Source organism: Lygodium microphyllum, chromosome 18 (assembly GCF_053477565.2).
Source record: "Lygodium microphyllum isolate KBCC chromosome 18, Lygodium_microphyllum_v1.1.10, whole genome shotgun sequence".
NCBI lineage: Eukaryota > Viridiplantae > Streptophyta > Polypodiopsida > Schizaeales > Lygodiaceae > Lygodium > Lygodium microphyllum.
The window spans coordinates 114,218,075-114,242,387 of record NC_141152.1 but is presented as its reverse complement, the minus strand read 5'-3'; the positions used below and the strand labels follow the sequence as shown (position 1 = coordinate 114,242,387).

The window sequence follows — 24,313 nt, the reverse complement described above, 5'->3', positions numbered from 1 at the left end:
GTGGGGACCTATCTGAAGAGGAGTTTTCAGTGTGACCCAAGGCTACGTTTTCAACGTCCAAGTGCGAGCAAGTGGGCTGCGCATCAAAACAAGGCTGAGGCGAGCGTGGGCGTGCGAGAAAAGAGAAGATTTGCTGAAGCTGCTGATGTTTTTGCTGTTAGAGACAAGGCAGTCTGAGACTCTTCGGTGGGAAGAGTTGGTTCCTATGGTCTTGGACCAAGAGGAGCAATTGAAAGGAACCAATGCTTCGAAATTTGAAGCTTTGGTTGGTCAATCCTCTCAGAAGAAGGGGAAGGACCAAAAGAAGAAGAAGGAAGACAAATCTAAGAAAGACAAAGACAAGGAGTCTACTTGTCACATTTGTGGCAAAACAAGTCACTGGAAGAAGGATTGCCCCGACAAGGAGAAGAAGGAGAAATCTTCAAAGGATTCTAGAGCACTGGCTGCTCCCTCATCAGCTGCTTCCCTCCATTTGGAGGTGGTTGAGGATTCGACCCTACCGGCTTCTAATGCTACGTCGACGGCCCCATTTACTTGGGAGTGGATTGTTGACAGTGGTGTCTCTAGGCACATGACTCCTCCTTCAGCAAGTGTTACTCATTTGCGGCCTTCTCATGGTCAAACTCTTATTGGAGGTAGTTCATCTATTCCTATTCAGGGATGGGGCAACATGCATCTCATTCCAAATGGGCGTGGTGGTGCCCATGCATCTGAGGTACTTTATGTGCCGGCTTTGGGGTATCATCTTCTCTCGGTGTACAAGATTTGTGCCCTTAGCCTCTTGGTCGAATTTTATGTGGATTCTTTTTGAATTCTTGACCGAGGATCGAGAGCCGTTCTTTCTTCAGGTTATGAGGAGAATGGAGTCTATAAGTTGCGGTCTTCTTTTGCCTTGACTTCTCTTCTTCTTACCTCTCAAACTTAGTCCCGAGCTTTGGCATGCTCGGTTTAGTCACCTCAATTATGAATACCTTCGGAAGGCGTCTAAGGACCAGTTTGTTCGAGGTTTGATGGATATTGTGGTAAGTCAGCAGCCTTGCGTATCTTGCATCCATGGGAAGCAAACTCGTGATGTTGTTCCCACCAAGGCTTTAAGGCGATCTTCAACACCCTTAAAGCTTGTTTCCACTGATCTTTGTGGACCGATGCGGACGGAATCCCTTCGAGGGAGTTTGTATTTCATGCTCATTGTAGATTATTATAACAGGATGACATGGGCCTATTTCTTGAAGATGAGATCAGAGGCTTTCTCCAACTTCAAGGATTGGTTGCTTTTTGAGGAGAACCGTTCGGGGCGGAAGTTGAAGACCTTACGATCAGATAAGGGCAGAGAATTTGTGTCTAATGAGTTTGCTCGGTTTTATGCAAATCATGGCATACACCAGGAGTTTGCTAATACAAACACCCCTAAAGAGAATGGCATTTTGGAGCAGAAGAATCGCAATGTGATCAAGATGGCCTATACTATGATGGAGCATCGTCAGACACCTCAATGTCTATGGGTTGAGGCTATGGCTACTTCAGTTCACATCCTTAATCATTTTCCTACTTCCGTTGTTGTTGGTATGACTCCTTTTGAGGCGTACTCTGGATCAAAGCCGATGTTTCTTATTTCAGGGTTTTTGGGTGTGATACTTATGTTCATATCCCAAAGACACAGCGTGACAAATTTGAAGCGGCTTCTAGAAGACAAGTGTTGGTGGGCTATAGCTCGCAATCTCAAGGCTACAGATTGTATGATCCTGTGAAGCGGGATGTCTACACGAGCCATGATGTTCGGTTCATGGAGGTTCCAACCCCAAAGAGGGGTGAGGATCACCTTGTACTTGGAGATCCCAATGATAGTTGGGCCCCAAAGACTGTTCCTCTCGAGCCTGTGTCTCTTGAGGATTTTTCTTCGGATGAGGAGCCTACTTCCCAGCCACCGAATTGGTCCTCCATTGACGATGGACCTTCCAAAAACTTCAACAGCTGGAGAGCGCCAAGGTGAGATTCAGCCTTCTCATTGGGCCCGTGACACGCTCTGAGATTCAAGGATTGAGGGGGTCCTAATGAGTAGCAAACGCAGGATGGACCACAAAGGTCACTGCGGCACTAGGCACATACTATGGAGCTTGTTTGCTCTAACTACTGTTTGATGTCCCATGTTATGCACAATAGAGAGCCTACATCAGTGAAGGAGGCTTTACAGTATGATCATTGGCGAAAAGCAATGGAAGCCAAGTTGGAGACTATTGAATAGAATGGCACTTGGTACCTTGTGCCTCGTCCCTCTCATAAGAAGGTGATTAGTGTAAAATGGATCTTCAAGACCAAGTACCATAGTGATGGCTCTTTAGACAAGCACAAGGCTTGCCTTGTTGCTAAAGGTTTTGCACAACGCCCAGGCGTTGATTTCCATGATACTTTTGCCCCTACTGCTTGCATGGCGACTATTTGTGTTGTTTTTGCCTTGGCTGGTCATAGGAGATAGCCCGTCTTTCAATTGGATGTGAAGTCGGCCTTCTTGAATGGTGATTTGAAGGAGGAGATCTATGTCGAGCAACCTCCAGGCTTTGTTCTTCAGATGGAAAGGTTACAAGTTTAAGAAGGCCTTGTATGGCCTAAAGCAAGCTCCGCATGCTTGGAACGAGAAGATTGATTCCTTTCTCCGGTCTAAGTTGGGATATCAGCGCTCTAGGGCCGATCCGCAACTTTATGTGCACACTTCTTAGGGTGGTCATGTGTTGTTTGTTTTGTATGTTGATGATCTGATTGTTACAGGTAATCGTGCCTAGAAGGTCGAAGAGACGAAGGCAGCCCTACATTAGAAGTTCGAGATGATGGATTTAGAACTTCTCCATTTTCTTTTTGGGCCATGAGATTTATCAGACTCAGAGGGGGATTTTCATCTCTCAACAAAGATATGTATAGGAGCTCTTGGTGACTTTTGAGATAAAGGATTGTTGGTCCATTTCTACTCCTTTGGATCCGAGCTGGAAGGCCACTTCACACGTAGATTCTCCTTTGGTGGATGCTACCCGCTACTGTCAAAAGCTGATTGGATCATTGATTTGACTCCTCAACACACGAGTTGATCTCTATTTTGCTGTAGGTCTCTTGGCTAGGTTCATGAGTGCACCAGCAGGTACAGGTGCTTCTGATCTTGTTCTTGCAAGTTGGAGTGATTCAAATTGGGCTGGCAACATGAACCAACGGCGGTCTACTACAGGTTATTGTTTTACTTGGATGCTAGTGCTATCTCTTGGAGTAGCAAGAAGCAGCCCAAGGTAGCCCTATCTTCAACTGAGGCAAAGTATCGGGCTGCGTCTTCTCCACATATGAGACTATGTGGCTTCGGCGTTTATTGGAGGAGCTTGGCTGCCCCCAGACTCATCCTACTACTTTGCGGTGCAACAATGAGAGTTGCATTGCCTTGGCACGAAATCCCGTATTCCATGCCTGGACAAAGCACATCAAGATCTAGTACCACTTCATCAGGGAGAAGCTTCTAGATGAGACCATCGATGTGGAATATTGTAAGGCCGAAGATAATCTTGCAAATTTGTTTACGAAGGCACTTCCCTAGGCTTTACTTCACTGACATTCGAGATCCCTCCATGTGCTGCCTTGTCCAAGATCTCAGAGGGGGTGTTGAGAATCATTCCCTAGATGCCACGCAGGCAGGTGCCACGTGGCAGCAATCGGATTGCATCAGTCGGCTGCATTTAATGCAGTCGACCTCATCAATTATTGGCATTATTTCCAACCTATAAATAGGTTAAGTTCCTAGCAGTCTTGCCATATTGTCTCTCACAGATTTCAGCCTGCTAACTACGAAGATTGCTCTTGGGGCTGACGGAGATCGAGATCCTCAAGGTGGAGACATACGGAGATATTCTCTCTGCACCCATGCATAATTCTGCATCCTTATACAACATTCTTCACTGCAGATTTTCTGTGTTTCAATCTCTCTTCCCTCTCTCTCTCTCTCTTCTTTCTCTATTCACTCTTTGTCACCGTCATTCGCTTCCACATTGCTTCACATTGACAAAAACAGCCAATAGTTGCCTTGTCTAGTACAGAGGTGCTACAATTGCAACATGTGAAGTAGCTTGGTTATGCAAGCTACTTGGTGATTTGGGGATGCATGTGAATAAGAAGGTTATCACCTACTATGATAACCTTAGTAGCATTCAATTTGCTAGAAACCTAGTGTATCATGTCCGAACCAAACACATAGAGGCCCATTACCACTTCATTCAGGAACGGGTTCTGATAAGTGATACTGACTTAGTTTATGTCAACACAAAGGATCAAGTTATTGACATTTTCACCAAGGCCTTGGAAGCTGAGAAGCTTCAATACTTCAGGACTATGCTTGGAGTTCATGAGCTCATCCTAAGCTGAAGGGGGAGTGTTAAGATGTCGAGCTCTACATGACCTAGCATCCACTATGCACCTTGGTGATGTGACAAGATATTACTCACTTGCATGTTGGATGACCAACATGAGGATACACCAATGATTCTACAACTGGGACTATACCCACGTAGTCCACCCTTGGTTATGACACATTTATTATGCCGCCTCTTCTTTCCCTGACGGGTTCACACTTAATGACCACATGTACATAAGTTGTAATACTTTTATATTAGTCTTTTATCATGTCATAGATGTTCTTTATGTGGAAGAAGAAGAAGAAGATTTCAACCCTATCTCTCTATTGTAATGAAAGAAGCTGAGAGAAGAGAAAAAGAGAGCTGAGGAGAGAGAAAGAGAACAAGTAGAAGAAGGAAGAAGACTAGAAGAGGAGAGAGAAAGAGAGAAAAGAGGAGAGAAGGGAGAAGGGAGAAGGAAGCCATGGAAGCTGGAGATGAAGGTGAAGAGTGTGATCTTGATAATAACTAGTTGCCCTAATTTGGGGCTCTTACACCTTAAATAACCCGGTCAGTGTGACAGGGTGTCTAAACCCTAGTCGGTGTGTATCCCGCTTGTTACAATCCACCCCCATGCGAAAGGTTTTTGCTCTCAAAAACAAGGAGAAATAGAGGGGAGTGATAGGTGGGCTAAGGGAGGGTTGCAGAGTACTACTCAAAGCCCTTTGACAATGAAGATTAGGTGTGGAGAGACTAGGGACAGCATGCAGTCCTGAACCGGTCTGCTGAAGTAAACTTGTCATAACTTTTGATAGGCTAATCCAAATAGGGCGTACTATATGTTGAAACGGAGCTTATGACGAGTACTTTCAGCCTATGTAGAATGCACATGCATATGATTTGAGTAAGTACAAAACTGTTCTAAAACAGTGTGCAGTCTGCGGGCGGGAAGTGGGCAATTCAGGGCATGACCAGCTAGTCTTCCAGCAGTTGGGATTCACGGAGGTAGGAAAATTCATTGAGGATGGTTGCTAGGCACCAAGAGGCTTCTTCCAAGGGGAGGCCTTGCCATTTGATAAGGTATTCTTTGATGGATCGGGATCGTAAGTGCTTATCTCGCTGCCCAATGATTGCTTCAAGAACATATTGAGTGATACCCTCTTCATCTATGGAAGGAAGTTCTTCCACAGTCCACTGAGGAGCCTACAAAGGGTTTCAACTAACTGACATGAAACACGTTGTGAATTTTGGTGGTAGAGGGGAGTTCTAACCGGTAGGCCAAGTCGCCAACTCTCTTCAGGATTCGGTATGGGCCATAGAAGCGATATGCTAGCTTGTTACTGCTGCCCTCTTTGAGAGTGGAGTAGCGAGACTTAGGCACTTTCAAAAGGACCAATTCCCCCTCTTGGAATTCGAAGTGCCTTCGTTTTTCATCAGCATAGAGTTTCATGTGTATTTGGGCCTTCTAAAGATTCATTTTGCATTGCTGAAGTAAAGCTTGCATGCGATCCAATTCAGCTTGACTCTGAGGATTGATCTTATCAGTAAACAAGACTGTAGAAAGGGGAACCTTATATCCATATAAGGCCTCAAAAGGGGAAACTCCAATGCTAGAGTGTGTGGAGTTATTATATGCAAACTCAGCCAAGTGAAGCCTCGTATCCCAACTGTGTTGTACATCATGGCAAAAGTGCCTCAAATATGTCTCAAGCCATTTGTTCACTCTCTCAGTTTGGCCATCAGTCTGAGGGTGGTATGCAGTGGATGGGGCAAGCTTGGTCCCCATGGAGGTAAAAATTGTCTGCCAAAAGTTGCTCATAAACTTTGCATCCCGATCATGTACTATGACTTGTGGTAAGCCATGCAACTTGAAGACATTTTCCATAAACTAAGTGGCCACCTAAGAGGCAGTATATTGGACCTTAGTGGGGATAAAGTGGGAGGCTTTGGTGAGGCGATCAACTACCACATAGATATTGTTCCACCCTTTCTTGGTCACAGGAAGGCAAGTGATAAAGTCCATTGTGATGTGAGTCCATTTCCCTTCAGGGATAGGAAGAGGCTGCAAGAGGCCAACGGGCCTGAGTGTACTATCCTTGTTCTGTTGGCATGGAACACATTTGGTCACAAAGTCCTTGACGTCCCTCCATAAACCTTTCCAATGAAAGCTCTTGGCAATCCTGTCATATGTTTTGAAAACACCCAAGTGACCGGCAATGGGACAAGAATGCATTTCTTCCATGATCTTCTGTGTGAAGGGGAAAGTGTGTGGGATGACAATCTTGCCATGGGACCAAATAAGGCCATGCTTGAGCTGATATTGGGAGTTTTCAGCCATAACCCCATGCTATAATTTCTGAAATATGTGGCTGAAATGATCATCTAACAAGTAAGCCTCTTAGAGCTCTTCAACCCAATCACTGTGCAATTCTGAGATAGATGACACTCTGCATGCCCACATTCGCGAGAGAGAATCAGCCACAATATTATCCTTGCCCTATGTGTGTAAGATGTCGAAGTCATAGTTTTGTAAGGTTGCCACCCATGGCCTTTGCTTAGGAGTCAAAGTAGACTGAGTCAAGAAGTATTGGAGGACTCAGTGATCGCTTTTTACTTGGAAGCGGTTGCCATACAAATAGTGGTGCCATTTCTTGATAGCATGGAGGATGGCCAACATCTCTTGGTCATATAAATTCATTTGCATCTCCTTCTCGTCAAGCTTGCAGCTTTCAAATGCAATCACACCATGCTCTTGCAACAAAACTGCACCAATACCCCGGCCACTGGCATTACAATGAATGGTAAATAGCTTAGAGAAGTCAAGGCAAACAAGGATGGGGGCTGAAGTAAGCGCGTCCTTTAACTGTTTGAAGCTATGGTCTGCAGTGGCATCCCAAAAGAATGACTCTTTTTTCAAGCGATCAGTCAAAGGTGCTGCAATGGTGGCATAGTGCTTAATGAAGCGTCTGTAGAATGAAGAGAGACCAAGGAAGCCACGCAAGGAAGTGGTGGTAAAAGAAGTGGGCCAATCCTTAACACATTGCACCTTTTTCGGGTCAGCCTCCTGTATACCATTTTTACTCACAATGTGTCCCAAGTACTCCACAGATGCCTGCATGAATATGCATTTGCTCTCTTTAGCAAAGAGCCGATGCTCTCTCAATATGTCAAACACCCTCCGAACGTGTGTCAAGTGCTCCCTAGATGACTTGCTGTAAATGACGATGTCATCAAAGAAGACAAGCACGAACTTGAACAGAAAAGGCTGCAAGATTTTGTTCATGAGGCTTTGAAAGGTGGCAAGGGCGTTAGTCAACCCAAAAGGCATCACAAGAAAATGGTAAAGTCCACAATCAGTCCTGAAGGCCGTTTTGACCTCATCTCCTGCCCGCATACGAATCTGATGGTAGCCAGAGCGCAAGTCAATTTTAGTGAAAAAGCATGTCCCTTTTCACTCATCCAGCAAATCATCAATCCGTGGTATGGAGTAGCGGTTCTTCACTATAATTTTGTTCAAATACCTGTAGTCAATGCACATGCGAAAGGAGCCATCTTTTTTTTTTTTTACTAAGAGGACAGGGGATGCATAGGGGGAAGAACTCGGTTCAATGAAACCCATCTCCAACAACTCCTTGATTTGCTTTGCAACCTCTTCACACTCACACTTGGAGAGTCTATAGGGGGGTTTGTTCACTAGCTTGGAATGGGACTCTAGGTCAAGTGGTTGGTCCACTTGTCTCTTGGGAGGGAGGGATGTAGGCATTTGAAACAAGTCATTGTATTCCTCAAGTAAGGCTTGCAAGGCACAGTCATGTGATACTGGCGGAGGGCTGATCAGAAGTGTCCTTATTTAATTGCAAAACAAAGATTTGTGAGCATTTCTTAAACTCCCATTTGAGTTGCTTTGCTATAATGAGCTGAAAATCAGCATGATCTCGAACTCCCTCTAGGTGGATAGGCTGTCTATGCATCATAAACTCCATGTAAAGCTAAGAGAAGTCCATAGCAATTTTCCCCAATTGTTTTAGCCAATCACAGCCCAAGACAACATCAATGGGGCCCATATCTAGGGCAATCAGATCAACCACTGCCACATAATTTTCAGCCAAGCATAAGGGAACTGCGAGACAAACATGTGTGCTGATTTCTTATTCTCTGTTTGCTACTTGGACCTTCAAGGGGTAGTGTAATGCCATAGGGGTACATTTCAACCGATCAATGGCTGATTTATTGACAAAACTGTGAGTGCTTCCACTATCCACAAGGATAAAAACACGCTTCCCATTGGCACTGCCTTAAATGCGAAGGGTACTGGGGCTGCGGGAACCGTCCAAGCATCCAAGGAGATCGAGCAAAGGAAAGTGGGAGGTGGGTGGGATGTTAAATCAAGTATCTATGAGGGAGCACCGCCCGGGTCAAAGGGAAACCCATCCTCCAAGTCATAGAACTGCTCATGATCAACATCCTCCATGGGCTCAGTCTGATCAATGGCTAGGTCATCCTCCTCATTGTGCCAATTTTCCATGACATACATGCTATGAACTTTGACCTTAGCTGTCTTGTATGGGCATTTGGAGGCATGATCAGCAGTGTACTTATCTCCACACTTAAAGCATAGGCCCTTTTATTTCCGTTCCTTCACAACATCTGGGGAGATGAACCGTTGACTATTGGATCCATGGGAAGGTAATGCAGTGGGCTGTTTATTTTCAGCATACCGATTTTCAGCAATAGAGCCCGATGTTGTCCCAAAGGTGCCCATTTTTCTTTCAGTATGGAAGGCGGGGTAAGTGGGTACTTTGGGGCTGTTATTAGGCATAGAAGTGCCTCAAAAACCACCTCCGTATAGGGCTGATCGTGAAGGGATGCGGGGAGGTCCAACACCTTGCTGAAAATGCTCATTCTTACGGTACTTTCTTGCACATCTCTCAACCAGTTCGATTGCATCAAACAGTGTAGTGGGTTCTTGGACCATGACATCAATCGATAGACTCGATTCCAACCCATAGATGTACTTGTGCAATTTAGCATCGTCACTAATGCTTTCCACCTACATGGTCAAGTTCATGAACTGATTGGTATAGTCACGTACAGTGAGGTTACGTTGGTCAAGAGTGTACCATCGTCTTGCTAACCGTTCTTTTTCCACAGGGGACACAAAAACTTGGACCATATGCATTTTGAAATCTTCCCAATCAATGAACTGTTGATTCTCCCGATTGATATAGCACCACCAAGTGTGGGCAAAACCTTCCAAATGGAGAGAAGCAAAAAGTATTTTCTGATCATCAGTGCGGGGGTAGATGTTGAAGTAGGACTCCAACTTGGACGTCCATTCTTCCAGGTCAGATGGTGAGGGGGATTGCCCATTGTACTTTGTGAGAATGACCTTATCACGCAGATCATAGGGGCCATGCTGCCCATGAAATCCTTGTTGTCCATGCATCCCGTGGTGGCCATACATGCCCTGTTGTCCATACATCCCTTTTGGTGCATTAAGCCCATATTGTCCATTATAACTATGCTGTCCATGATTGCCAGGCTGGCCATTTGTACCATATTCTCCTTGATGGGGCTGATTCATATGGGGTGCATGGGGGCTCCTACGTAGAGCGGGTGAAATTCGACCCAAGGTGGAAGAAGGCCTCAAGTGACTGTTGCTGGCATGGTGGACGAGGAAATTCAATAGGGGCTCATCATGTGTATGAGAGGGTTCCCCGATCTCATAGGTAGAAGGGAAATTTTCCTTAGCGCCAAGTATACCCTGTGGGCCATGCGGCGGTTCCTGATGTGGAGGGCGTCTAGAGTCATTGGTCTTCTCTTGGGATAAAGCAGTCACTAACTAAGCAACAAGAGCAGTGAGTTATTCTGAGGTCTGTTGGGTCTTTGAGTTTGAGATAGCCATGTGCTCGATCGCTTCATCAAACTTGGACATCATCTGGCGGTGGTTGGTGACCATATCATTGTGGCGTTTCATATGACGGAGCTCATGTTGGCAGAGGGTGTGATTAAGAAGGGCATACAGGTCCGTTTCAGGCATTTCATCCTGTATGTCACCATGGTAATCTTACGTTGAGCTTGGTTCCTCATTCATGGAGGTCCAGGAGTCTCTAATCTCCCTTTGGAGTTCCTCTTGAGACTTGCTTTTGCCTTTCTAGCCAGCCATCTGGGTGCATTCCACAGGACCTGCTGTCAGTAAAAGGGGCGTAACTCTTTGTAGGAAACTCCGATTGGTGAGATTTCGGACTCCAATCGAAGGGGACGACGGCCTCTTCAAGATGAGCTATTAACCTTTATGACAGAAAATGATCAGAATTTTCTGTAAGGGCTTTACAGTGTTTGTCCTGGAGCAGTCTGCATCCTATCCACAGTGACCCTAGTGCACAAAAATGGGCATAACTTTCACACCGTAGCTCCGATTGGGGAGATTTTTAATTCAAACCGAAGGGGACAAAGCCCTCTTCAAGATGAGCTATAGGATTCACCCCCAGATTCAGGACAGAATTTTCTGCAATGGGATCTTTGTGACAGTCCTGCAGGACTGACCAAAAACACTGCATGTCCCTTAGTACCAATGTCTTACATGGATAGAGCATAGATCAAGGGGCCTAATCTGCCACATCAATAGCATCTTGAGCATACTGAACATAATCCCGAGCATCATTGCATACCCATCAACTCTGCCATTCATGCATAAGTACATTCACTGCCATACATCTCCTTGACTGCATGTACTTCAAGTGGCATACATGGGTGCCATTAGCATTGTGGGATAGCCAAGAGAGATCATTGGGACAGGGAAGTGGAGCTCATGGAAGTACCTGCACCTGCAAACAAGTATTGGGCTCCGGATCACCGGGAGGTCGGCAAAGTTCCCCCCAGGCCGGGTTGTGCATCCCTTCAGAGTCTTAAGTGGTAAGGGAGGGTCACCTCTCTTTTGTCTTACCACCTCGCCTGGCATCAGCCTTTTTCCTCAACCGGAGTATACATGGCAGACATTTTTAATTAGCAATCAGCATGAGATGCATTGGAAAGAAGACATTGGGCCTTTTCATGAGATGCAAGGAATGATGAAGGTTGGGGTAGGGTTTACCTTGGCAGTCCAATGACTCACTAGCTGCTACTCACCCAATGTACAATGGCTAATATTCATCCAAGACCATAAGACAGGGTAGGGGTTAATGTCAGCCATTACAATGAAATTCAGGAAGAGGTATGATGCTTGTAAGCAATCTTGAATCTCTCCAACAATGGATTAAGCTCAACAAGTGGCTAAATTGAGAGATTAAGATCAGAATGGCATACCTCTTTAATGCTTGGGACGACTGTTGAAGCCCGAATCATCATGATGCCACTTGCTCCCTTGATCAAGTCCGGTTGGGTATCCATGGAAGAGTGCTCCAGCATTTGAGTGCTCTTGCCGATGAAGAAGGCTCCCAAGCTTATCCTTGAGCTTGAGCTTCAAGAATGGGAAGCTTCAAGTGAAGCTTTCATGGCTGCCCGCAAAGCTCCCATGCATGCTGAGCTCAATGGCTTCATCCGGGCAAGAGAAATCCTTCACGGACTGAAGGGTTTGTGGGGTTGAGCTCTCCAGGCCAGAGAAAGCTTTAGTTAGAAGAATCCATGGCTGCCCCAAACTATTTCAAACAATCCCAGCTGCTGTCCACCATGGGAGTTGATTCCCGGGAGCAAAAGTGCCAAAGGGGGAAGGCCAATGTGCTGAATCAGTGCCCTGGAGTGGCAGGGAGGGGAGGGCAGCAAGAGGAGGAGTGGCAAGAGGGCTGGGGAGGGGCAGGACAGCCAGCGCAAAATGCGCCGAAAATTACGGGGCTGTCCTGCAGGCCTCCTGGGCAGCAAATCCCCCCAGCCCACCACTTAATCAGAAGCTTGGGGGCTCAGGAAGGAGTCCCGGGGCTGGTTGATGTCGGGGAGCACCCTCAGGTCAGATTTTTTTGGGGTTTCTTTGGGCTGGCAGCCATGGCAGCTTGTAGGAGAAGAGAGAGAAAGAGGGTTGGGGCAAAAAGTGATTGAAGTTTTGCCCTCTTCCAACTCCTAGGACTCTAAACTTGGCCTGGAACCCTTAAATTTTGCATGAAAAGAAGTGACGACCTGCTATTTTAACCGTTTTACCTCCAATTATGTCTAAGTCTCCAGCCATAGCTCTTGCTTGCTCCAAAAAGCTAAAGTTAACTGCAGTCCTCCTTGCTGTACCTGTACCTGTAAGCTGAGTAACTAGGGTTTTTGGGATTTGAAAAGAGAGAAAGAAGAAAGAGGAAAAAGGACCAAAGCCTGAAGCTCTAATACCACTTGTAATGAAAGAAGCTGAGAGGAGAGAGAAATAGAACAAGAAGAAGAAGGAAGAAGACTAGAAGAGGAGAAAGAAAGAGAGAAAAGAGAAGAGAAGGGAGAAGGAAACCATGGAAGCTGGAGATGAAGGTGAAGAGTGTGATCTTGATAATAACTGGTTGCCCTAATCTAGGGCTCTTACACCTTAAATACCCCGGTCAGTGTGACAGGGTGTCTAAACCCTAGTCAATGTGTATCCCGCTTGTTACATCTATGTTCTCAAGTCTCCATTGCCTTGGTGCGTGTGCTCTTGTGTTCTTCACCTCTCTCCCCTTGTTACATCTATGTTCTCAAGTCTCCATTGCCTTGGTACGTGTACTCTTGGGTTCTTCACCTCTCTCCCCTCCTGACTGTTTTCACCACCACTTAGGGATTAGACATATTCTACCCCTCTTTCAGGCCTAGACTTACATCCATCACCTCTAACAGGTTTAGACATCACCCTTCCACATACAAATTAAAGCTCGAGGCCTTCCACCACATTGACTTAGAAACTATCCTCCACCACAAATGATTGGAATTAGTAGGCAATCAAACATACATTACAATCTCCAAATTTTGGTCACATCAATAACCCAAGGACTAGGGTTAAGGTTTAGGAAACAACCATCCCTCTAAGAAATTCTGTTACTTTTAATATCTTCAATGTTAGGGTTAGTGTTTTTGTGTTATCTTCTAGTGGTGCTTGGGCACAAGTATTCTTAGAGCCTAATGGAAGCATCCATACCTCCTCATATTAAGCCCTTTAGTAGCGGTGCTAGGACTTGGTAGTGTCTTGGGTTTGCACGTAGTTTTTCTCATATTTATGTCAAGTGATAAGAGAGAAATGGGTAAAGCTAAAAGCCTAGTTCTTCTCGCATTTATGTCAAGTGATGAGAGAGAACTGGGTAAAGCTTTACCCTAGTTCTTCTCGTATTTATGTCAAGTGATGAGAGAGAATTGGGTAAAGCTACAAAGGATGCAATGAGAAACGGGATAGGTTTGCAAAAAGAAAACACAACCTGTATGACAATGACTAACTAGATGCAAATGCAGCCTCCAATGGGCATCTGAATGCCAAACGAAGCTGTCCTAGTGCTGGACGGCAACTAGAAGGGATACTGCATTGTTCCAAAAAGCAGGTAGGGAGGTGGGTGGCAGCACCAAAGTAGGGAGGCTGGTGGCAACATGCAGAGTGTTCTCTAGGGGCGCCTGCAGATGAGAACATAGCAATCATGTGGAAGGCTCCAGGGCTGGCAGCAGCCTGCAGTCCAAAGCACAACACCCTGATAGTGGGTGGCAGCCTGACTGAGGTGGGTACCAGTCAGGTGCTGGGCAGCAGTCCTCCAAGGCAAGGGCAGCAACCAAGGAAGGGGAAGATGATGACGTATGGTGATGACAAAGATGATAAGGAAGGTGATGGAGGAATAGCACTGCAAGTGAGGAACAGGATGATCAGAGTGATAGGATTGCCCAAAACATGTCCTTTTATATGAGATTTTTGGGCATTCATCCTACTACCAAATAAAGCATCCTTTTCTCTAATAATTTTTTTTGGGATTGTTTTTGTGGAGTTAAATTAGACCAAAATGCATGATAATTCATCTCATATTAAGATATTCAATTTTTACTTGCTCAACTCCTCATCAACATCAATTTGAGTCTCCTCTGCTACCTTTTGTGCTTAATGCCTGTGTTTTGCTTCTCCTACTTCCCTAGTCCCATCTATAATTGCATAATTGCACAAAGACACATTTCAAGCCTGTACAGAATGTCTTGGTCCTACAAAACTCTTTTCTTTCACCAGTCTGTTAAGAAATTCTTTTCTAACATGTTTAATTTCTGAACCATTACGGAACTGTTATTATAGGGCCATCCACATTTTGGAATTGATGGGTGGCTTCATGCATCACGATTCATTTAGTAGCCATAATTGATGGCTAGTACTCTTATGATTCGCGAACCTTAATTATGTTATTTAATTCAAGTTCAAAAGTTTTCTTAGTCCTTATCTATCAGTTAAGGCTATCTATGCTTATTTGCATATTCCTAATTGATGAATTTCTTAAATGCCAAGTGTCTTTTTTTGTGCAAGACTTGTTTCTTATCTAAAGTTTTGCCAAACTGTCTCCCATGTATGAAACCCATGTGAAATCTCCCAATCCCTGAAACTCCTGGCTACACTAGTCACATTGCAGCTTGAAACACAGGTGACCTTCAGTCATGTATGTGCTGCATTTAGTTCTGCATGCCTTCTCTTCTTCTTTGTGTCGCTGTGTTCAATCTTCTCAATATGTTTGGGGCCTAGCTGCACCTGCACTCTAATACCATAAATGAAGATTGAATGCTTGAACACTCACTCATACAGAGCTCACAAAGATGGAGTAGGAAAACATAGAACTGAATAACCGGGAAAACACAGAACTCATAACATGGAGTGGAGAAACACAAACTCAAAATATACTGTATGACGAACTCGGCCTTCAACTGAATGCAACTAGATATGTGCGCTACAACTGAGTGACACGCAGGCAATACTAGGACAACTTTTACGTGTGTCAGTGGTTAAGCCTGAGAAATAAGGGACGCCCAGAACAAAAAATGAGGTGATCATTCCATAGGTACTGACACAAGAAGCACAGAGGCTGTTCGGCATAGCTTAATATGTTTATGTGCAAGTTGAGACCAAATGTAGAGTACATGTACTCCAATGGAGAAGTTGCAGATTTTACTTGAGGGTTTTTAGCTAAATTAGAACAGCACCCTTTCTAGAAAAAAGCATGTAGGTTACAGATTATGTTATGTTGGATGTGCAAGTCATTAGAGTTACAAGCCATCAGCTACAAAGCTTCACTGCATGCGCATGCACAAACAAAGCATCTGCTACATGGACACAATAGGACGTCAAACAGACTTGTTTTTTTCCGGACTGTTGATTGTTCTCTAGGCACCTACTGTTCTAGACAAAAAGGCACCTTAAACCTTAATAAGACTTGCACAGGAGTTCTCCACCCAGTAGATTACCTGAATAAGCATTGCTCGGAAGAGCTCCCCACCCAGTAGATTTTGCAAAGGGTGTGTTATTTCTTTTTCATATCTATTACAACCACAAGAGAGCATCAGTACAAATTCTGAACGTCACTGAACAAACATGTTAATATAGAATCGGCTGCTTGTCATTCCCTTTGAAATTGCTAGTATATTGCTGAAATGCAGTAGATGGTAAATGTTCATACAAGTTTAGACATCAACATTATTAGGATGAAATCTGCAGTCAGACAGAGACACCACACGCAAGAAAAACCAACTTGACTAATTTTAGATACTTCTCTGATGCATTTGGCAATTCATGCGATTCACTAGAAGTTTAAGTTGGTCAGTAAAATGGACACAAACCATCTTAGCTTTCAACACTATTATTCTCCCAAAACAGCCATGGGCCCAACTGTTACTCAGAGCTAAAATGCTAGCAAGAAAGAAAAATCCTTAAAAGATAATTATTTTCATGCACCAAACAACTAATCATTTCTTAAGCCTGCTTGCATAGAACAGAGAATCAATGCAGAACATTCACAATGTCAGCTTATTTCAACTCTTTTTAAGCTTATCACAATATCCCAGAGCTAACTCAGAACTAGGTCCTGTTTGAAGAGATTTAGAATCTTCTCACACTCAAAAGTCACCTTTTTCAAATCTGCATACCCTTCGGAATTATCTTGTGGTCTTTTCATGTTCTCTAGCAATTTTTAACAGAAGATTGGCGTGATGTAGAAAATCTTTAACACTTTTCACTTTCTCTCCATGCAATGATACTCATATGGGGATCTTGGCTACAATGCATGAACTAGTATTAAGGGACCAGAGCCGTTTGTTAAGTGTTTGAAACTATGACATGCAAAATCTATTTTGGCTCGGTTGACTCTTTCAGTCTGACTATCAGCTAGATGGTTCCCTTGCATAAGAGCTGTGTATCAACCACTTCAGCCCACGAGAGTTTATTCATTTGCATCAACTGGGTTTAAAACTGGTGGTGCTAAGACTATTCAGATTTTTTAACTTTGTTTTTTGAGAATCGCCCCTTTTGTAAACCTTTCTGTTTCCAATCAGTTGATCTGTCAGTGGAGCAGCAATCATAGCATAATTTTACAAAGCTTTAAATAAACCAACAAAAGTTTGCAGCTCTTCAAATGTTTAAGCAGCAGTTCACTAGAGAATGGCCCCTACTTCTCAGACTCCAGACCACATGAACTTACAATACAAAGTTTGCAACTCTTCAAGGTTTTTGCAGGTCATTGGATAAGAGACTCAGCTTTCTCAAAAACTATGCGTATTGCGATTTTCATCCCATTTTGACATATTACACCCTAGATAATACACTTTCTCGGTGATAAATAGCAAACACACTTTTTCCTCATAGCACTAAAATACTTATTTAAGGTGTTAAATATGCTTTCATAAATAAGACAAGCTTCCCAAGCAATGGCATTCATGCCATAATGGATCAACTCTCTCAAAAACCATCGTATTGCAATTTTCACCTCACTTTTATATAATATGCCCTAAATAATGCAATTTGTTGGTGATAAATAGCGAATACACTTTTTCATCATAGCAATAAAACACTTGTCTAACGTATTGAACTGTTCTTAATCATGTCATCTAAAAAGACAGACAAGTTTGCCGAAGAATGGCATAGTTGCAAACTAAGCCATGAGTGTTCTTGCATTACTTAACCACAAAGGCATATCTTACAACTCAGATGATCAAAGGATGTGCAAAAAACACTCTTTGGTACATCTTTGCATCATACATGTACCTAAGGGTAAACTTATATGAGGTTGATCAATCTAACATACTTAGCTCATGTAGTTTATCATGAACCATTAGTTATATCTACAACCTCTATGTGTGTGAACACACCACAATGTGTGTTAGTGTGTGTACATACCTCAATATGTTTAATAGCATAGGGTTAGGTTTCGGGGGATCCCAAGGCTATAAAATAAGAAGAAGGAAGAACAAGAAGAAAGAAGAATATGAAAGAAAAAGAAGGGAAGAGGAGGGGGGAGGAGGGAGGAGGGAGGAGGAGAAAGCTACTAGCTCTGTGGACGAGAGAGAAATGCAGCAGAGCAGAAATGCTCCCGTGGATGGGCAGAAGAGAGAATGAGAAGAAAAAAAGTTCTGGATAAAATGTCCTGCCAAAGGTGCACATGCTGAAACAAAGTTTCAAGGATTATATTTCGGGAAAAACAATGCCACAACAACGTGAAATTTTGGTGTTTTGCTTAGCATTTGATTAATTGTTAACCAAACATGCAAATGTGAGATGCATATATGATATGCAAGTTAGTTACTTCCCAATGCCAAGCCAAGGACCCCAAAACATCAGTCGGTGCCAAAGGCAAAAGTTGTAATAAGTTGTAATTAACAAGTACTAGGTGGTTTGGCCTACATCATTTTATTAGCCATTAATGTCAATGGTGACATTAGGAAGTAGGCATTAACAAAATAGGCCTAGCCAATTAATTGTTGACTAGCAAATTTATTTTTCTAAGCAAGGATAACTAATTTAATTAATTTTCAGAATTTATATCCTGAAATTAATTTAATTTGGCTGGAAAATTCTAGAAAATGCAATTAGAAGGCTGCCCATGCAAGTGAGAGGAGGCTGACTAGAGGCTGAGAGGTGGAGAGAGTGATTCTAGAAGTCTACCAAGTTAGGAGACTATTGGAACAAGTCACCAGGAAATCAAGGCCATTTGCAGCCACCAAGAGCATCTCGAAGGGCAGACGACAGCAGCTCCAAGTACCAGGACAGCAAGCAACATCTGGGCAGTGCAGATTGTGGGCAGGTGACAGCCTCCTCACTGTAGGTGACAGCTCCAAAGGCTGTTCCAGCAAAGTAACAGCAGAGATCAGCCTATTTCTCACGACAGAACTCTGAATTTTCTCTCTCCCAGAACTCTCTTTCATTCTCCAACGATCTCTCAAGTTCTCCCAGCACTCTCTCTCATTCTCCAATGATCTCTCAAGTTATCTCAGCCATTGTAGGTGAAGAATTGAAAGATTCACTGCTAAAAACCCTAATTTACAGCAGAAAGTAGAATTTGATAGCCACCTCAGGAAGCGCGCTAGCAATTCAAGCCTAATATTTGAAATTCAGCAGCTAAAATTCAGGAATTTCAAAAGATTTCAAAAGCCCAGCCAGCCAACAAAAAGTTTGGGGCAGAATTTGTCATCCAAGGAACAGATTGAGGCCAATGCCCAAGCAAACCGGGGGGAAGCAACTAAAGGGATGAGAAAAGCAAAAACAGAAACGGGAATAGAAACGGAAACAGTGAAACGGTAAAAATGTGATGTTTCAGGGCATTTCCAGTAACAATGTTCTATGGAGACAAGCCACCAATGGTCTAGTCGACCATCCAACATCCCCCCTCGTGTTGGGACGCATATTGCAGTGGCTGTCCAATGGCTGCATGGTCCTAGGGTCTACATGGACCTTGATGACCGTCCAAACGGAAATGAACTGGAGGGTTGCTACCACTATGCCTCCACTAAGGGGGTTTACCTAGAACAAGTGGAAGGTTTGAGCAAGGGGGGTTTATATTGGGTGCCTTTGGCCTTAGATTGAGACTCATCATTGAAATGGCAGCCTTCTAACAATATGGGCAAAACCTATTCTTCTTGGGTACACTCTGCCCATTCATTTTTTATACCTTACGAACCATAGTAGTTGACAATTAAATTCGTAGACAATAGGCAACTGGGACTGTGAGATTATATAGTGAAACAATTGAAAGAGAAATGAGGTGGCAAATAAAGTGATGGCATTGGGTAGGCAAGTGGTTGGCTAGCCACTGCATGCGGCAGCAAGATGCTCAACACTGACTCTAGGCAGTTGATCCGTGGAAGGTGGTTGAGCCTAATAACACTAGTGCACCTCTCACAACCGGTCATGGGATAGGAATAGAACCCCTATGGGATAAGTACCTAATGGATAAGTACCCCCCAAAGAGGTGATGTATGGACATGTGAGAGAATGGAGTAGCAAAAATAGGGATGACTTGTGTTAATCGGTCCATTTTGTAAAAGATTAGGTGATGCACCAAAAGCAAAATCATCAAAATAAACATACAAAAAGCGGTATGACATGACCTTCTACCCCTCTTCTTACATCCACATACTAGTATGGATTTGGGTCTCCATGGTTACTAACACCCATAGCCTAGGCTGCCCATATTCCACTCTATTTATACAGGATTGGAAGGCAACATTATCCCACATTCAATGTTCTGGTAGACCACTAACCCACGATAATTTCATGCATAAAGCAAGCAATCATTGGAATGCAATATTCGAAGAACCTTTGGCTGTCCAAGAGCCTATAAAGCTTACAATTTGCCCAAACTAAGAAATGTCCTATCATCTTTAAAAGAAATTAGGAGACACATACAAACTAAACAAAATTTATCCTAATATGTAGTTAAAATCTGGCCAAGCTTAATGTAAATAGGTTCAAATAGCTCATCCCCTTTTGCACAAAACATTCACATCTATAGCTTGACCTTTACCAGAGTACATATCCAAACCTGTTCATCACAATTTCCATCAGTTCTTGCTCCGTTGCATTGTTAGAGACATCATGACCTTTTGACTGTTCTGCAAAAGCCTTCAACATCCTGTCTTGCAAATCACATGAAAGGCAACCTTAAGTTGTGGATTTCAGGAAATCTCTTACCATTCTAGAAGCCTTATGAGATGCTTTGAAACAGCTAGTTACCAAATAATGACACGAGTCTTCTAAATCAAAACAAAATGCTTGCCAAAAAAAGGCAATCTGTTTTAAACAAATCAGTCATCAATATGATTCCAGAAAAATATAGTAAATAAAAGTTAAGCCTCAAATGTTGACTGCAACGCTTCAGAAAAACATAATAACTAAAAGTTAAACATCAAATGCTGACCGCAATTCTTTTCAAATAGCTGTTTGCTATCCTTACAAAGGATGATCTCTTCACAATTTCAAACCTTCACAATTACAAGCTCTACATAATAATCTTTATGCTTAAAACCCACCTCATGTGAATATTTTCTTCTTACACACAGTATACTTGATGCAACTTAAAGAGGCAAATGCCACATCTGTCTAATTCATAGTTGTCTCTGTACATCGTACAATACCAATCATACCGTACGATCCGTACCATATGTATCCGTACGAAAAAATAGGCCGATCCTCGCCACGCGTCTACACATCCTCCCGCATTCCGCCTACGCTTTAACCCGGTGCGTTCTGCCTACATGGCCCTTTTGGGCGAGTGGGAAGCCTTAGATACCTCATCTCACCCCCTTTTCCAGCTATGCACTCCTCCCCCCCCCCCCCCCCCCCGGGCCCTCCTTGGATTCCATCCAGCTGGCAGCCCTCTTTGACTGATGACCCCTCTTTGACCATTTGACCTGTCTCTCATCTACAAAAGGTGCTCCTATCCTCCATGCTTCCACAACAATTCAGCAAGTATTTGCCATTCTCATCTTCCTCTCTTGGATCTTGAATTGACTTGTGATTTGTCATTCTCATCTCCCATCCCCTCTTTCCTATACCCTATCAAAGTATTTGCCATTCTCAAATCTCATCTCCCATCCCCGCTATCCCGCACCCTATCAAAGCATTTGCCATTCTCATCTCCCATCCCCTCTCTCTCACTCTTGTTCTTTCAACTTTACCCCAACCCTCGTGCCTCTCCTCTCAAGCATCTCTCTCTCCCAGGCCTCTTCATCCGTCATCGGCACCATGACTCCTGAGAAGCACGAGGCCTTCAATTTGCACGCAATCCATGTGGAGAGGGACACAAAGAAGTCCAACTCCCACCATTGGATATGCAAGTATTGCAAGAAGCACTATACGAGTGGTGTAGCTCAGCTTCTCCAACATCTTTCCAAGACCAAGGGGCAAGTTGCTTCATGCAAGGAAATCCCTCAAAACATCACGGAGGAGACTCTCTCCAAGATGAGAGAGGGATCCACAAGAGGAGGAGGAAGTGGCTTATCGGCACCAACTCCTATGCCTACTAACGAGGAAGCATCGAATGTGGACACATCTTCAACCAATGCGGGAGAGGCCTCTACCATTGGTGGTGGGGGCTCCAAATCCACATCCAACTCTAGTAAAAGACAAAGAGTGGAGGCTCATGCGGCACCGGAGAGACAATCCTCTCTCTCTCAAGCTCCCGGTCATGTACATGGATCAGTTGTCTTTCTTAGAGAAAGGCAATGACTTGTGGGCATTGAAATTGCATGCACGGTGATTGAGTGCAATCTTACATTCAATGTCCTAAAGAAAGAGCAATGGAAGATGGTAAGAGCCATTGCCAATGTGGGTCCATGTGAAGGATAGACTGGTGTCACATACAACGAGATGAGGACGAAAAAGATTGATGAAAAGGAGAGGATTGATAGAGCCCTCGATCCTATTCAGGCCACATGGATAAAACATGGTTGCTCCATTTTCACCAACGGACGGAGTGGTCGTAAGAAGCGGGGAATCATCAACATGCTCGTCTCATGTCCACTCGGCACTTACTTTTTGCGGGCCGTAGATACCAACGAGAGGGGGGAAAAAACAAAGGGCGCATTCATCTACTCCCACATTCCGCAAGCTATCATTGAGGAATACATTTATCATTGCCTTTTAAATTTTTTTTACTTTCTTTTATTATTATAATTGATTTATGCATAACTATCTATCTCCCTATTCTAATTTCTCTCTAATATCTATCTCGATTCTCTCTTTCCCCCCAGTCCCCACATCTCTTTATTCTTGAATCTTGAAAAGTTGAGTTGAAGAAGCCTTCTTCAACTCACTTTGCTTACATGTGGTGATTGCTGGAGCGCCTTTATGAGGTGTGGTCCCGCCTTGCACCACCGCCTTGCGCCAGACAGTGGTGTCCACTCTATGGAATGAGTGGGATGAGCATGAGACAAAGGAGGCCAAAGCCATGTAGCGCTTGTGTCTTAATGAGCAGTTTTGGCAAAAACTCAGTGACGTCATTGTCGTAACTCCCTTTTATAGGGTGTTACATATGAGTGATTGCAAGGGCCTACCATGGGCCTTCTCGTTCACTTCTTTAGAGTGGCATTGGTGGAGGCACGTGCTTGTACAATGATCACAAAGACACGGCATATAAATATTTTAGAGATAGCAGAGAGGAGATGGGCATGGATGGATAAGCCCATCCATGGTTTTGCCGCATTGGTACATCCGGTCTACAAGTCGGCAACGGTCATGGATGATAGAGAGTTCCGTTCGGACCAGCTTGCTTATTTAACTCGTGTGGTCCCTGTGGATAACCACAATGCAATGTTGGAGGAGCTAGGATGTTATGCATATCAGAAAGGGCATATGGCTTTTGCTTCTCCCACTTGTTAGAGCAGAGAGTCACTTGTGAAGCCTTTATTTTTTGTGGCAAAACTTTGGATACGCATTGGAGACCCTTCAAACCTTAGCCATGAGGGTCCTTGCCCAGGATTGCTCTTCCCATGCATGTGAGAGAAACTGGAGTGCCTATTCTCTCATTCACACAAAGATTCCCAATCGGCTTAGCACATGATAGTTAGAGCAACTAGTCTATTGCCGCACTAACTTACGCACGATGAGGGCTATGATGAGCATGGGTAGTTTGAAGCAGGTGAAATTTAAATACTTGACCATAAAATTTAAAATTTATTGTTTTAAACTTTGAACTTTGAAGTTTATACTTTACAATTAAGACTTTAGCATTTACAATCTTACGTGCATTGTATAGGTGAATGTTGATACATTCAAGTTAATGGGCGACACTCTTCCGAGTATATCACGAGGTGGACGAGGAGGAGATGATTTTTGTAGAGCTCTACAAAGAGCTTATAGCAGCAGATACTTGTGACACTCACAATCAGTGTACTCATGGGCAAGGAGTTCGAGTAGGTGATAGCAGGGGCATGGTCATTCGACGCCCTTCAACATCAAGGAGGGGTGGTTCAAGTGGATTGCAGACATATGTAAGGCAAGGCTCTAGTAGCTCATGTCCTGTGCCTCATGATAACATCCCCCTCTTGTCTACACAGCCGCCACCTAGGAATCCACCATTTGATGATGATGGTAACCTCATCAGTGAGGATGAGTATGAGTGTGTCTCATCATCTGATGCCGAGGAGTCATCTTCAGACTCTCTTGATGAGCACTCACATGGTTCTGATGATGATGATAGTGATGCCTCACCATAGATTCGCAGATCTCTCTCTTTTTTGTATCTACTATCATTGTATCCACATGCACGATGCCACTATGATACACTAGACTATAGTTATAACTTGTATCACATGTTTTGCACAGCCCATGCAACCGCGATGGTCACCCTCATGTATTCATCATATTTTGTAATGAAATGGCTATTTCTAAAATTCACTTTAAACATGTATTCTATCATTTAATGATTTTATGTTTTTTTTAAATCATGTTTAAAAAAAACTCGTACTAATATCATACCATATCTTATAAAATCATAAGGTATCATTTAGTACCATATTTTGTCATACCGTACCGTATCATACCTTTTGTACCTGACAACTATGGTCTAATTCAATATCCAACT

General features: G+C 43.7%; 1 protein-coding gene across 1 annotated transcript in view; it reads right to left on the bottom strand.

Moving 5' to 3' along the window:
• Positions 1-24,313, bottom strand: part of LOC148021272 (protein DGS1, mitochondrial-like) — a 105,510-nt gene that overhangs the window by 31,783 nt on the left and 49,414 nt on the right. The window contains exons 8-9 of the mRNA XM_087699133.1: positions 20,273-20,362; positions 15,708-15,780 (exon numbers count right to left, since the gene is read on the bottom strand). Of these exons, the coding sequence (XP_087555259.1) occupies positions 15,708-15,780; positions 20,273-20,362 (163 nt within the window). The remainder of the gene's footprint in view (positions 1-15,707; positions 15,781-20,272; positions 20,363-24,313) is intronic.